The sequence below is a fragment of the Coregonus clupeaformis genome, chromosome 1 (assembly GCF_020615455.1).
Source record: "Coregonus clupeaformis isolate EN_2021a chromosome 1, ASM2061545v1, whole genome shotgun sequence".
Taxonomy (NCBI): domain Eukaryota; kingdom Metazoa; phylum Chordata; class Actinopteri; order Salmoniformes; family Salmonidae; genus Coregonus; species Coregonus clupeaformis.
Genome location: NC_059192.1, coordinates 25,180,363 through 25,196,690, shown reverse-complemented (window position 1 = coordinate 25,196,690; position 16,328 = coordinate 25,180,363). Strand labels below are relative to the sequence as shown.

General features: G+C 43.7%; 1 protein-coding gene across 1 annotated transcript; it reads left to right on the top strand.

Annotated features, from left to right (window-relative positions):
• Positions 1 to 396: 396 nt before the first annotated feature.
• On the top strand, positions 397 to 15,924 carry LOC121582238 (EF-hand calcium-binding domain-containing protein 3). The gene is made up of 13 exons (XM_041897915.2): positions 397 to 529; positions 690 to 776; positions 991 to 1,076; positions 3,102 to 3,172; positions 3,413 to 3,556; positions 4,182 to 4,256; positions 4,448 to 4,565; positions 4,889 to 5,037; positions 5,516 to 5,658; positions 9,641 to 9,766; positions 10,241 to 10,465; positions 15,088 to 15,213; positions 15,694 to 15,924. The coding sequence occupies exons 2-13, from the start codon at positions 747 to 749 to the stop codon at positions 15,922 to 15,924; spliced, it is 1,524 nt and encodes a 507-aa protein (XP_041753849.2). The 5' UTR covers positions 397 to 529; positions 690 to 746.
• Positions 15,925 to 16,328: the final 404 nt, after the last annotated feature.

The window sequence follows — 16,328 nt, the reverse complement described above, 5'->3', positions numbered from 1 at the left end:
TGGGAGCCAGACCTGAACAAATTACGCATCGGATGAATGCTATTGAACAAGGTTTATGCAAAGGGTCTGAGATACTTATTCTACAGCGATGATAGTTTGACTATCAAGTGTTATAGCCTATTGATGAGAACTAAATAAAATAAAAAGCCTTTGCCATGACAGGACAATTAACCTACATTGGATACGGTATTATGCTTTTGTAACACTTTTTTGTTGTTGTTGAGGAAATATATGTTCAAGATAAAACGGCAGGTGCGAGACCGAGTAATTGGGATTTCTACAATTTTGTCGAATAAAGAAGAAACGTCACTGATGCGGACGTCATAGTTAACCCATGACACTTGTGCCCCAAAAATTAGCGCAAAGGAAATGGTGTGAGAACCTGAGTCACTTCGATGGTTTCTAGAAGTGGTGCTTTGGGAACTGATGTTGGAAACAATTCCTTCTACTCTCAACGTGATAGTTAGTAGGGCTATAAGCAACCAATGTGATAATTCCATTGTTTATTTCAGCGTTTTCATTTGAGATGGTAGGTTTATTTTGAACGTCTTTTTTAGGTAATATAATTAGGAATAAGAACACGTAATTTAGTAGGATCTCTATGATGTAGGTCTGGTTGTGGCGTCATGGTTTTGATATCATATAATACTCCCATCACTGCACTAACTCTCCAATTGTCCTTCCTGCAGGGTCAACACCCTATTTGAGTTTATCTGAGAAGTATTGACCATCCGATACCTGTCACAATGAGAGAGACCCCAGCAGGCAGGATGAAGGTTAGGCTAGTAACATTCATTGCCCATCATTTAGCCTTTTTTATTCTATTAGTGAAAAAGTAATTAAGACAAAAATAAGCTATTGATATAATAAGACAAACATATTCTACTGGAGAAAAACAAAAATAAACATTAATACAAAAAGGCTATTGATATAATAATACTTTTTCATGAAACACTTCCTAAATAATTTACTTATAATTTGTATTTCTAGGGCACCCGAAAACATGTGGGTCAGGGCAGCAGAGACATGGACCCCAGTGGGATAACCTCAGACTTAAAGGAAGTCCTGGATTCTCTGTGAGTACACATTGTTTTCTCCTTCAGATTTTTTATCTGAACAACATGAATCAGACGAGCATCGTAGAAAACGTTAAGGACACCTGCTCTTTTCATGACATAGACTGACCAGGTGAATCCAGGTGAAAGCTATGATCCCTTATTGATGCCAATCCACTTCAATCATTGTAGATGAAGGGGAGGAGACAGGTTAAAGAAGGATTTTTAAGCCTTGAGACAATTGAGACATGGATTGTGTATGTGTGCCATTCAGAGGGTGAATGGGCAAGACATAAGATTTAAGTGCCTTTGAACGGGGTATGGCAGGAGGTGCCAGGCGCACCGGTTTGTGTCAAGAACTGCATGCTGATGGGTTTTTCACGCTTAACAGTTTCCTGTGTGTATCAAGAATGGTCCACCACCTAAAGGACATTCAGCCAACTTCACACAACTGTGGGAAGCATTGGAGTCAACATGGGCCAGCATCAATGTTCCCTCTAAGCTGCAGCGCTGAAGAAATATCAGCCCGCGCAGAGAAGCACGAGATTGAACTTCACTCAACTTTCTGGACTTTCCCCCTTTAGTTAATTAACACTATCAACGTTTCCCTTTACTGTGGAAATTGTGATTGAATCAACGCAATATTAGCAACTTTCAATGCAACATACCGAAACAAAACTAATTATGTAAGGCATAGTATGCAAAACTAACTATGCAAGAGATGTTGTTGTAGGCAGAATGCATCGGCATAGGATTCTATTGCATTGACACACAGGACTCAGCCCGTACTCTACTCAGACCGGTGCAGCATAACCGATCAGAGCTGCAGTTGGCCTATATGCAAATAGACCATTGCCATATATGGATATATGCCATTCACTTTGAACTGGACTGTTTTTATAGCATGAGCAGTCGTGAGTAGATGCGCTTGTTTTGAGATCAAAGCGAGAGCTGCATGTAGCCACGTGTGCACATTTTGTTCATATCCTTTGCTAGTTAGTGAGTTATTAACCCAGTTACAGATCATTTGTAGTCAGCAATGTGGGAGTGATTACTTCCTACAAGAGCATAAAACGTGTACATTTCTAGACATCTTTGAAAAGCAAGTCGGGTAAAGAGCTTGCTTTTGTCTTAACGGGGCAGTGTTGTATTTTGAGACGGTCTTGAATAAGCTAAGTAGCCATTAGGCAGAGGGTATCATAATTTGTCTGATTCTCTGTGATAATGGTATGGGAATAATAATACATTTTATTTTGTAAAGTTATTTCTTGCATCAAACAACACAACAACATTTTCAGTCACCTCCTTCTCTGAAGGACAAGTGGATAAACAGGTTAATGTCAAGCCCTGCATGTTTTTTCAAAAGTCTCATGGAATGTAGGCCTACATTGAACACCACAAATTGATAGAACAGCTATTTCCATGTTAAAATGTTATAGGATGCATTTTCTCCATTGTTTTTGATGGTAGGCCACTCTGGTAGGCCTACATTATGATCAAATAGCCACAGTAGCCTACTTGACCACTGTCTGAAACTGTAACTTAAAGCGGGTACAGCCTCAGTGTTCACAGTAATCTCGCTCAAGTTAGCGCTCAGCAGACCTGAAATTTGCTCAGTGCTTATAATTTCTGGAAGGAACATTGGCCAGCATCTCTGTGGAATGCTTTCGACACCTTGTAGAGTCCATGCTCCGACGAATTCAGGCTGTTCTGATGGCCAAAAGGGGGGGGTGAAACTCAATATTAGGAAAGTGTCCTTAATGTTTTGTACACTCAGTGTATAGTGTAGTCTATTTTATAATTCAAAGATTTTCAAATTACAATCCTATTTCCTCACCTCCTTGTCAATCGTATTGGAGGAGAAGGTCCAAGGTCCCTCCTCTCTGACCTTTTCCTCCAAGGCGTTTTGATAAGGAGACGAGGAGAGAGGATGCGAAGAATCGAGAAGAGATTAATTGATCAAGTATGCCAACAGTGCTGAGCCAGTATTACGGAGTATAAAGAGGTTTTAGAATTGCAGTATCACACCATGGCTCTGACCAACAGGGGTATTGGTCAGCTCAAGGACTTGGCCACCATGGTTGCAGAGGAGCCACTGTCGGACGCTCAAGTTGAAGGTGACATGACATTACCTTGTGACACCAATAATGAAAAAAGACAAACACAATACTTTAAATGAGTGTCAATCACTATGAATGCCTGTCGAAGAATTAGAAATGAAAAGAAGGTTAGTTAATTTCAGTAGCACAGAGGGAAAAATAATAGAATTTCAACCAGAAGGAGTTTGTTATAAAACCCTTTGTTTTCTCCTCGGGGACAATCAAGTTAATCCTTTCCTATTCTATCCTATCCCATAGCGTTCCAGGCTGTCTTTGAGCTGTTTGTCACCAACAGTCATGGCTGCATTGACGCAGTGGGTCTCTCCTCCCTATTGGACACAGTGAACATGAGACTCAGCCCCGAGCAGACTGAGGCTGCCCTACATAGGGCCGACTATGACGGTGAGGTCACGCACAAGGACATACACCTGCAATGTATCCCAAGGCAGGATCAAGGAATTATGCTACTGGAAATTTCACACAAGATGAAAACATTCCGTTTGCAATTCTAACATGTTCCATGGAATGTGAAATGCCTTTATAACCTGTTTTCCAATACATTTTAAATGTATTTAGGAACAAAAAATGCTCTCCAAACTAGCCTTTCAGGTAGAATATGGGGTGGGTGCGAGTACTCGATTTAAGGTTTGTACTCAATTGCTTATTAACAAATACAAGTACTCAAAATGTACAAATGCAGCTATTTATCAGGTAAAATGTATAAGCACAGAGAACATTTCAAACTTTTAAATGTGTGTGGAGTATGTCAAGTGCAGTAATTATGTTAAATTACATGTTCAGTTGTGTATCAGAACAGCCATAGGCTTAATTGGAACATCCAATAGGATAATTGTTTGCCTTCAGCCCTGTTTCACGCTAACATGCGAGTACTGGAGTACTCAAAATTATTTAGATGAGAGTACTCCAACACAGACGTTCTTTCAAATTCTCATCCCTAGTAGAACGTATGAACGCTATCTGTAATTTTAATTTAAGGAACAATAATTCAAATGTGATTTGTTTCTAGGAGATGGTGAGGTAGGTTTTCAAGACTTTCTGTGTGTGATGACAGACAGTCAGAAGTTCGCCAGCTGTATAAAAGGTAAAAAGCCTGTAAGAGAGAGAGGTGTATATTTGGACCGATTTTAGATGGCGTGTACATGCTCACAATGACATCATTTTTTCAAGCCATGAAACAGGTGCCAACTACTCCCTCTACTCCTCCTCCCTCAATCTCTCCCTCTCTCTCTCTCTCTCCATTCTCTCTCTTTCGCTCCCTCTCTCTCCCTGTAGCGGAGTCCCCTGACCCATCTCAGAGTGTGGATCAGTCAGACTCTGTGTTCTACAAAGCCTTGAATCAGATGCTGAATGCGGGCCTCATTCCCAGCAGTGCCACTGGGGAGATAGTTCGGTAAAATACAAACGTTCGTTCTCTGATAATATACACTAGCAGTACTTCTGGTCAGGCACAAGCTAAACACTAAATGTATGCAAGAATTGTGAGGTTTATTATGAGAATAAATATTTGAGTAAATCATTTGAGTAAAATGTTGCCTTTGACAAAATATGAAGATCAAAGCCCCAAAAGCAAATATTGTCAGTTTAAGTTCTCGTTCTTTGAGTCTAGGTCGTTTTTACAGGTGATTTTTGCGCCATTCAAAATGGTGTCCCAACATGCAGAAATAAGCTCATCAATCAAAAGGCCTTTTTCGTGGCCTCTCTGTCTCCAACCAGGTATTACCATAAGAAGTCGCTGCGTCATGTGTTGAAGGTGGCGCCGCAGCAAGACAAGAGCAGGGGTCACGTGATCACCTACTATGCCAAGGGGGCCCACCTGGTGGGCCTGCAGCCCAAGCAGCTGATGAAGTACATCAAACCCGACGGTGAGCAACGTCTGGGCAATGTTTGTGTAACGTCTGAACAATATTTGACCAGTGTTTGAGAAACATATCTAAAATACATAATTTCAGTTCCTGGTTTTATTGTGTGTATATTACTTCCCCTCCTTACCACAGAAGGTTGGTGGCACCTTAATTGGGGAGGACGGGCTTGTGGCAATGGCTGGAGCGGAATAAGTAGAATGGTATCAATTACATCAAACACATGGTTTCCATGTGTTTGAAGCCATTCCATTTGCTCCGTTCCGGCCATTATTATGAGCCGTCCTCCCCTCAGCAGCCTCCTGTGCTCCTTATCTATAATTTAATTTAACACTGTGTGTGTAGCATCCATGTAGATGCTACACATTGGTCAAGGTGAGTTTCCCCAAAGCTTGCAATTCATCAATGTCTTCTTTGGCAACATTGGATTACTGAATTGAATTGAATCCGAGTCACTGCGTTGTGTGTGTGACTCTCTCAGCTCCCAGTACCAGCCCGTACTCCAAGCGGCCCAGCCTGAACGTCAACTCAAAGGTCACGGTGGGCAAGCGGGTGGCGACCCAGGGAAGTGCCCCCTCTGCCAAGACCTGGAAGACCGTGGAGATCGAAGGGCGCATCAGACAGGTATGAGCTAGGAGGACAGAAGGGTTGGGGACAATTCCATTTCAATTCAGTCAATTCGGGTTTACTTTATTTTAGTTACTTGCGCCTTTATTTAGCCAGGTAAGTCATCGAGAATAAATCGATTCTCTTTTACAATAACAACCTGAATTGACTGAAAATGCATCTGGATCACCCCTGTATTGCATACTGTGTTGAATATTTTATACTTATTTTTTCATTTATGGAACCAAACTTTATCTAGATGTTGTCTTCCCTGGCTTCTTATCTTAATTAAGTTCTGAATCAGCAATTAATTAATTATTATCCCTATTTATGAATCTAAAAATAAATGGAGAATAGTAGGGGAAGTTTAGTATATTGTCCCCGAATAAGAAATGACGGCGATATAGAAGCCGACGTGGGGGAACCCTGACGAAACTACGGCGGTGATTAAATAAACAGATTCTACTGGAGAACAAACTGGATGAGCTCCGTTCGAGACTATCCTATCAATGGGACCTGAAGAACTGTAATATCCTATACTTCATGAAGTCCTGTCTGAACGAGGACATGGTTAATATAAATCAAGCTGGTTTTTCTATGCATCTGCAGGACATAACTGCAGCGTCTCGTAAACTCAAGGGCGTGTCTCTTTCTTAACAACAGCTGGTGCACGATCTCTAATATTAAGGAAGTCTCTAGCTTCTGCTCGCCTGAATTAGAATACCTTATGATACGCTGTGTAGACCATACTATTTACCAAAATAGTTCATCTATATTTTTCGTAGCTGTCTATTTACCACCACAAACCGATGCTGGCACTAAGACCGCACTCAACGAGCTATATAGGACCATAAGCCAACAAGAAAATGCTCATCCAGAGGCAGCACTCCTAGTGGCCGGTGATTTTAATGCAGGAAAACTGAAATTTGTTTTACCTTGTTTCTACCAGCATGTCACCTATGCAACTAGAGGGGAAAAAACTCTAGATCACCTTTACTCTACACAGAGACACATACAACACATACAACTCTATTCTGACCATAACTTCATCCACCTGATTTCCTGCTTACAAGCAAAAACTCAAACAGGAAGTACCAGTGACACGCTCAATTCGGAAGTGGTCCGATGAAGCGTATGCCAAGCTACAGGACTATTTTGCTAGCACAGATTGGAATATGTTCTGGGATTCATCAAATGGCATTGAGGAGTTTACCACATTAGTCACCGGCTTAAGTAATAAGTGCATCGACGACGTCGTCCACACAGAGACTGTACTTACATATCCCAACCAGAAATTACAGTCAACATCTGCAGTGAGCTAAAGGCTAGAGCTGCCGCTTTCAAGGAGCGGGACACTAACCCAAATGCTTAAAAGAAATCTCTCTATGCCCTCCGACAAACCATCAAACAGGCAAAGTGTCAATACAGGACTAAGATCGAATCCTACTACACCGGCTCTGACGCTCGTCGGATGTGGCAGGGCTTGCAAACTATCAGGGATTACAAAGGGACACCCAACCACGAGCTACCCAGTGACACGAGTCTACCAGATGAGCTAAATGCCTTCTATGCTCGCTTCGAGTCAAGCAACACTGAACCATGCGTGAGAGCACCAGCTGTTCCGGACGAATGTGTGATCACACTCTCCGTAGCCGATGTGAGTAAGACCTTTAAACAGGTTAACATTCACAAGGCCACAGGTCCAGATGGATTACCAGGACGCGTACTCAGAGCATGCGCAAACCAGCTGGCAAGTGTCTTCACTGACATTTTCAACCTCTCCCTGACCCAGTCTGTAATACCTACAGTACATGTTTCAGCAGACCACCATAGTCTCTGTGCCTAAGAACGCCAAGGTAACCTGTCTAAATGACTATTGCCCCATTGCACACACATCTGTAGCCATGAAATCCTTTGAAAGGCTGGTCATGGCTCACATCAACACCATCACCCCAGACACACTGGACACACTCCAATTTGCATACCGCCCCAACAGATCCACAGATGACGCAATCTCTATTGCACTCCACACTGCCCTTTCCCACTTGGACAAAACAAACACCTGTGTGAGAATGCTGTTCATTGACTACAGCCCTCGAAGTGCCCTCGAAGCTCATCACTAAGCTAAGGTCCCTGGGACTGAACACCTCCCTTTGCAATTGGATCCTGGACTTCATGATGGGCCGCCCTCAGGTGGTGAGGGTAGGCAACAACACATCCGCCATGCTGACCCTCAACACGGGGCCCTTCAGGGGTGCGTGCTTAGTCCCCTCCTGTACTCCCTGTTCACCCACAACTCCGTGGCCACGCACGACTCCAACACCATCATTACGTTTTCCCGACAACACGATGCTGGTAGGCCTAATCACCGATGACGATGAGACAGCCTATAGGGAGGAGGTCAGAGACCTGGCAGTGTAGTGCCAGGACAACAACCTCGCCCTCAACGTCAGTAAGACAAAGGAGCTGATCGTGGACTACAGGAAACGGAGGGCCAAGCATGCCCCCATTTACATCAACGGGGATGTAGTGGAGCTGGTCGAGAGCTTCAAGTTTCTGGGTGTCCACATCACTAAGGATCTATCATGGTCCAAACACACCAACACAGTCGTGAAGAGGGTATGACAACGCCTCTTCCCCCTCAGGAGGCTGAAAAGATTTGGTAAGGGCCCTCAGATCCTCAAAACGTTCCACAGCTGCACCATCGAGAGTATCTTGACTAGCTGCATCACTGCTTGGAATGGCAACTGCTTGGCATCTGACTGCAAGGCGCTAGAGAGGGTAGTGTGTACGGCCCAGTACATAACTGGGGCCGAGCTCCCTGCCATCCAGGACCTCTATACCAGGCGGTGCCAGAGGAAGGCCCAACAAATTGTCAAAGACTCCAGCCACCCAAGCCAAAGACTGTTCTCTCTGCTACCGCACGGCAAGCGATACCAATACACTGTCACGTCTCCTCCCGTTGCTCCCCTCCGGCGCTCTGATTCACCGGTCTACTGAGCCACCGGTCTGAGCGCACCACCTCGGCAACACCGGAATGGAAACCCAACGCACCCTAATCACCTTCAGCGCACCTGCACCTCATCATCTCATCACTACCCCTATTTAGCCCTGGACTGTTCTGTAGGATGTTGTGTGTGATTATTTTGCTTCGTGTCATGTATCTTTGTTTATTCTCTTTGTCATTCTTTGAGTAAACCTTGACCTTGTTTATTCCTGCGTCTGCGTCCTGCCTCTTTGTATACTCAGTACTCGTCACATGCACAAAGTCTGGAACCAACAGGACCCTGAACAGCTTCTACCCCCAAGCCATAAGACTTCTAAACAAGACTGCTAAATAGCTAATCAAATGGCTACCCGGACTACCTGCATTGACCCTTTTTTTCACTAACTCTCTTGCACTGACACTGCACACACACTGGACTTTCCCCACAAACTCACACATACTTACTGTACACTAACAACCCAACAAACACATACACACACACTACATACACCCTAACACACAAAACATGCACACACATGCTTACTGATGCCAAACATACACTCAAACACACAAACACTTTCACACTCACCACATACGCTGCTGCTACTATCTATCCTGTTGTCTAGTCACTTTATGCCTAGCTACCTATTTGTACAGTACGTAGCTACCTCAATTACCTCATGCCCCTGCACATCGCCATGTTATTTTCTATTCCCTATACTGTATACAGCCATATTATTTTTACTCTTTATTTTTATTAGTTATTCCCCGTGTATTTATTCCTTGTGTCACTATTTATTTTTTAAATATATAAAATATATCTTTAACTTTGCATTGTTGGAAAAGGACCCGTACGTAAGCATGTCACTGTTAGTCTACACCTGTTGTCTACGAAGAATATGACAAATCAAATTGTATTTCATTTTGATTGTGGGTTACTCATCTCCCTCTATCTCGTTCACTCTCTCGCCCTCCTTCCGTCCCTCCCTCTTTCTACATCCCTCCCTCCCACAGTTATCAATCAAGCACCCAGGAAAGGAGACTAAGGACATGATCACTCCGGTCAAGATCAAGGTGGACCTGCAAGTGAAGGACAGAGAGCGTCTGACCTATGACAACATCAACCAGATACGCCACAAGGTGCTCCAGCTCACACTATAACAACAACATCATACATTTGCCATTTTAGTCAATACCTTTGCAGTATTTCAGTTAGAAATGGCAGTGTTTGAGTCTTCTCCTCTTTCCAAATGTTCTCAGCAAAGATGCCTCTTTCTTCTCTCCATCCCTGCCATTTTTTGTGTAACAATGTGCTATGTGCTATGTAATACATGTGTGACTACAACGTAGGACTACTGTACAAGCAATATCTCTGCTTGGAAAGGCCTGATTTAAAGTGAGTTACTCGCTACTTCGCTCTCTCTCTCCTCCAGCTCTGTATCCCTCTATTTCTCTTTCCATATATAAATATTTATTTATTTATCTCCCTCCCTCCCTCCCTCCCTCCCTCCCTCCCTCCCTCCCTCCCTCCCTCCCTCCCTCCCTCCCTCCCTCCCTCCCTCCCTCCCTCCCTCCCTCCCTCCCTCTCCCCCCTCCATCCCTCTCTCACCCCAGTCCAAAGAGGGCTTGAACACCTACCTGGAGACGCTGAGCCAGTACAAGCAGCGGGACACCTGGGACTCCTGGGGCTCGCTGCAGAGCTACCACAGCCCGCTGGACCACAATGCCTTCTCTGACACCTTCTCCACCTACACCTGGAGCTGGAGCGGCTGCCGCAACATGTTGCAGCCCCGCGACCTGCTGGAAGAGAGGAACAACTTGCCTCTGCTCCCCCCACCAGTATTAGGGAGCAGAGGGTATGGAGGATTGTCACAGTCCATCATTCATTGTGGAGTGAGGCTTTTCCAATTAAAAGAAAGAAATATGTCGATTTTGTACTTCATTGTATTCTTAAAACACTACATGACTAAAAGTATCGTGACACCTGCTCGTCGAACATCTAATTCCAAAATCATGGGCATTAATATGGAGTTGGTCCCCCATTGCTGCTATAACAGCCTCCACTCTTCTGGGAAGGCTTTCCACTAGATGTTGGACCATTGCTGCAGGGACTTGCTTCCATTCAGTCCCAAGTGCATTAGTGAGGTCGGGCACTGATGTTGGGTGATTAGGCCTGGCTCGCAGTTGATGTTCCAATTCATCCCAAAGGTGTTTGATGGGGTTGAGGTAAGGGCTCTGTACAGGCCAGTCAAGTTCTTCCACACCAATCTCGACTTACCATTTCTGTATGGACCTCGCTTTGTGCACGAGGGCATTGTCATGCTGAAACAGGAAAGAGCCTTCCCCAAACTGTTGCCACAAAGTTGGAAGCACAGAATTGTCTAGAATGTCATTGTATGCTGTAGCGTTAAGATTTATCTTCACGGGTACTAAGGGGCCTAGCCCAAACCATAAAAAACAGCCCAAGACCAGTATTCCTCCTCCACCAAACTCTACAGTTGGCACTATGCATTCGGGCAGGTAGCGTTATCCTGGCATTGGCCAAACCCAGATTTGTCAGTCGGATGACGACGAGTACAATGGCGGCAAGCTTTACACCACGCCAGCCAACGCTTAGCATTGCGCATGGTGATCTTAGGCTTGTGTGCGACTGCTCAGCCATGGAAACCCATTTCATGAAGCTCCCAAGGAACAGTTATTGTGCTGACGTTGCTTCCAGAGGCAGTTTGGAACTCGGTAGTGAGTGTTGCAACCAAGGACAGACGATTTTTACCCGCTATGCGCTTCAGCACTCGGCCCTGTTCTGTGAGCTTGTGTGGCCTACCACTTCGCGGCTGAGCCGTTGTTGCTCCTAGACATTTCCACTTCACAGCACTTACAGTTGACCGGGGAAGCTCTAGCAGGGCAGAAATTTGACAAACTGACTTGTTGGAAAGGTGGCATCCTATGACGGTGCCACATTGAAAGTCACTGAGCTCTTCAGTAAGGCCATTCTACTGCAAGTGTTTGTTTATGGACATTGCATGGCTGTGTGCTCGATTTTATACACCCGTTGGGGGTGTGGCTGAAATATCCGAATCCACTAATTTGAAGGGGTGTCCACATACTGTTGTATATGTAGTGTATATGCCATTTATACCCTTTTATCCAAAGTGACTTACAGTACAATGATGAGTACATACGATAGTACTTTTGACTGACTGATGAGCACTGCATCAATTGCTAAAATGTATATTTCAATGTCACCACCAGGGACGGCCTGTTCAATAGGGCGATATGGGCGACGCACTGCCAAACGGGAAAAGGAAGGGATTTTTTTTCTAATCAATTATATCACGGCAACAGTAGTTATCAGTGTTGTAATCTATACGTCTGATCTGCCACAGTGCCACACTGCCACTAAATGTCGAATCAGGCTAAAGTCGTGCTTCAAATGGCTCCACCCCCTTTTGGGGCGATTTCAGTCAGATTGAAAATCGCCCAGAACTTCTGTCATAGACTCCCATGTAAAATCTATTTTTTTCAAATTTCAGAGCCTTCAATACAATCTCAATGGGTGTCTGTGGGCTTGCACTTACGCGCTTTCGTCACATGAACGTAACTAAGAAAAGAGAGGGTAGCAGCGTCAATCAATTCACTACTACTATCAACATGGCTAGGCTTCAGTGCAACTCGATTGTGTCTTTGAAAGAATTTCCTTTTTGTCGGCGAACAAATGAAGATAAATTGGCAACGAAACAATTAGGACCTCCCAGACCAAATTTAATAATTCAACAGGTTTCTACTAAAGGGGGGAAGTCCTACACCCGAGGATTTTCCAAAAAAATGGTACGAACGAAAAAATAACATTGCCACTCAACTGGATGAGGGATACAGGCTAGCTGTCCGCCGCCACAACGATGAGGTTAGTGTTGATAATCACAAGTTTACTGGAGAACTGAGACCAAGTAGAGACTTTGGACAGGGTGGATATGGTTATATTGCGATATTGTCAATACAGTATATCGTAAAGTATCACTATGTAACTCGATTTCTTTCACCCCAATCCCTCAAATTAACGGTAAATAACTGAATTGTTTGCCCCACATTTAGCTAAGATGATTAGCTAGCCAGCTAAAATGTTTTATTTAGTTAGCAGTCGCATCTACAATAGTTTACTGTCAATAACATGTCTCCAAAAATGACGTGGTGTCTCCAATTGTGTTGACATTTTACAATTGCGATGCGCATCCATGAGTATCCACTTTCTGTAGCTCAGCTGGTAGAGCACGGCGCTTGTAACGCCAAGGTAGTGGGTTCGATCCCCGGGACCACCCATACACAAAAATGTATGCACGCATGACTGTAAGTCGCTTTGGATAAAAGCGTCTGCTAAATGGCATATTATTATTATTATTATTATTATTCCAGCCTTGTGTAGGTCTCCAATTTTGTCCCTGACATCCTTGGAGAGCTCTTTGGTCTTGGCCATGGTGGAGAGTTTGGAATCTGATTGATTGATTGCTTCTGTGGACAGGTGTCTTTTATACAGGTAACAAGCTGAGATTAGGAGCACTCCCTGAGATCAGTCAATAAATGATTCTGGTATTGACTTATATGCTGCCCCTGTCTTCATGTTGTTGCTGGACATATCTTTTTAAAAATGTGTGTAGGTCACCTAAATCATCAGAAAAATTGCCCCTCCTGAGAATTTTTTCAGGAGCCGCCACTGGTCACCACTCATTGCTTTTTGAAATGGGTGACAAAGAGATTTTTACAGTTGTATTATTTTACATGAGCAATTACATATCTGTGTGTGAATGTGTGTTCATGCATGTGTGAGTATAAGAGATCACATACAGTCAGGTCCAACATGTTTGTCACCCTTGATAAAGATGAGCAAAAAAGACTGTATAAAATAAATAAATAAATATATGCTCCCTCAAAAATGTACAATTATATTATTTTATATTAATACAATTGCTCAGAAAATAAACATTTTGTTTAAGAAGTAATAAAAACATTTCTAAAACAGATAGGGGTCCAAATTATTGGCACCCTCATTTTCTATACTTCGGCACCCTCCCCTTGCGAGGATAATGGCACTGAGCCTTTTTCTAAAATGTTTTATGAGATTGGAGAACACATTGGGAGGGATCTTAGACCAACCATTCCTCCATACATAATCTTTCCAGACCCTTGATATCCTTCATCTGCGCTTATGGACTGCCCTCTTCAATTCAAACCATAGGTTTTTCAGACATTGGCACTTGGATTGGAGCAGGTGCTATGGTCAGATGACACGAAAATACAGCTCTTTCGCTATGCACACCAGTGGTGGGTTTGGCGTCGAAAGACTGATGCATGCAGAAAAGTACCTCATACCTACTGTGAAATATGGTGGTGGATCTTTGATGCAATGGGGCAGTTCTTTTCCCACTGGTCCTGGGGCCCTTATTAAGGTCAACGGCATCATGAACTCTACCAAGTAAGACATTTTAGCTAAAAACCTGGTTTTCTCTGCCTGGAGGCTGAACATTAGCTGCAAGTGGATCTTCTAGCAAGACAATAACCCCAAGCACACATCAAAATCCACAAAGAAACGGTTAATTGACCACAAAATCAACATTTTGCAATGGCCGTCTTAGTCTGCTGACTTGAACTCCATTGAAACCTGTGGTTTGAATTGAAGAGGGCAGTCCATAAGTGCAGACGAATGATATCAACGATCTGGAAAGATGCTGTATGGAGGAATGGTCTAAAATCCCTCCGAATGTGTTCAGCAATCCCATAAAATATTTTAGAGAAAGGCTCTGTGCCGTTATCTTCGTAAGGGGAGGGTGCCGGAGTATTGAAAACAGGAGTGTCAATAATTTTGACCCCTAGCTTTTTTAGATTTGTTTTATTACTACTTTAACAAAATCTCTTTCTCTGAGCAGTTGTATTAGTATAAAATAATATAATTATCAAATTATTTTAGAAATATTTGCAAATTTATTACAAATAAAAAAACGGAAATATTACATTTACATAAGTATTCAGACCCTTTACTCAGTACGTTGTTGAAGCACATTTGGCAGCGATTACAGGTATGACGCTACAAGCTTAGCTACCTATTTGTACAGTACGTAGCTACCTCAATTACCTCATGCCCCTGCACATCGCCATGTTATTTTCTACTCCCTATACTGTATACAGCCATATTATTTTTACTCTTTATTTTTATTAGTTATTCCCCGTGTATTTATTCCTTGTGTCACTATTTATTTTTTAAATAAATAAAATATATATTTAACTTTGCATTGTTGGAAAAGGACCCGTACGTAAGCATGTCACTGTTAGTCTACACCTGTTGTCTACGAAGAATATAACAAATCAAATTGTATTTCATTTTGATTGTGGGTTACTCATCTCCCTCTATCTCGCTCACTCTCTCGCCCTCCTTCCGTCCCTCCCTCTTTCTACATCCCTCCCTCCCCCAGTTATCAATCAAGCACCCAGGAAAGGAGACTAAGGACATGATCACTCCGGTCAAGATCAAGGTGGACCTGCAAGTGAAGGACAGAGAGCGTCTAACCTATGACAACATCAACCAGATACGCCACAAGGTGCTCCAGCTCATACTATAACAACAACATCATACATTTGCCATTTTAGTCAATACCTTTGCAGTATTTCAGTTAGAAATGGCAGTGTTTGAGTCTTCTCCTCTTTCCAAATGTTCTCAGCAAAGATGCCTCTTTCTTCTCTCCATCCCTGCCATTTTTTTGTGCAACAATGTGCTATGTGCTATGTAATACATGTGTGACTACAACGTAGGACTACTGTACAAGCAATATCTCTGCTTGGAAAGGCCTGATTTAAAGTGAGTTACTCGCTACTTCGCTCTCTCTCTCCTCCAGCTCTGTATCCATCTATTTCTCTTTCTCTATATAAATATGTATTTATTTATTTATTTATTTATCTCCCTCCCTCCCTCCCTCCCTCCCTCCCTCCCTCCCTCCCTTTTTCCCTCCCTCCCTCCCTCCCTCCCTCCCTCTCCTCCCTCCCTCCCTCTCCTCCCTCCCTCCCTCCCTCTCTCACCCCAGTCCAAAGAGGGCTTGAACACCTACCTGGAGACGCTGAGCCAGTACAAGCAGCGGGACACCTGGGACTCCTGGGGCTCGCTGCAGAGCTACCACAGCCCGCTGGACCACAATGCCTTCTCTGACACCTTCTCCACCTACACCTGGAGCTGGAGCGGCTGCCGCAACATGTTGCAGCCCCGCGACCTGCTGGAAGAGAGGAACAACTTGCCTCTGCTCCCCCACCAGTATTAGGGAGCAGAGGGTATGGAGGATTGTCACAGTCCATCATTCATTGTGGAGTGAGGCTTTTCCAATTAAAAGAAAGAAATATGTCGATTTTGTACTTCATTGTATTCTTAAAACACTACATGACTAAAAGTATCGTGACACCTGCTCGTCGAACATCTAATTCCAAAATCATGGGCATTAATATGGAGTTGGTCCCCCCATTGCTGCTATAACAGCCTCCACTCTTCTGGGAAGGCTTTCCACTAGATGTTGGACCATTGCTGCAGGGACTTGCTTCCATTCAGTCCCAAGTGCATTAGTGAGGTCGGGCACTGATGTTGGGTGATTAGGCCTGGCTCGCAGTTGATGTTCCAATTCATCCCAAAGGTGTTTGATGGGGTTGAGGTAAGGGCTCTGTACAGGCCAGT

Bases quoted from the DNA above. Each gene is read 5' to 3' on its own strand.
- LOC121582238 (XM_041897915.2), top strand. From the start codon at position 747: ATGAGAGAGACCCCAGCAGGCAGGATGAAG. The intron at 5,659-9,640 runs GTATGAGCTAGG...TCCCTCCCACAG, and splicing joins TCGAAGGGCGCATCAGACAG to TTATCAATCAAGCACCCAGG. The intron at 9,767-10,240 runs GTGCTCCAGCTC...CTCTCACCCCAG, and splicing joins TCAACCAGATACGCCACAAG to TCCAAAGAGGGCTTGAACAC.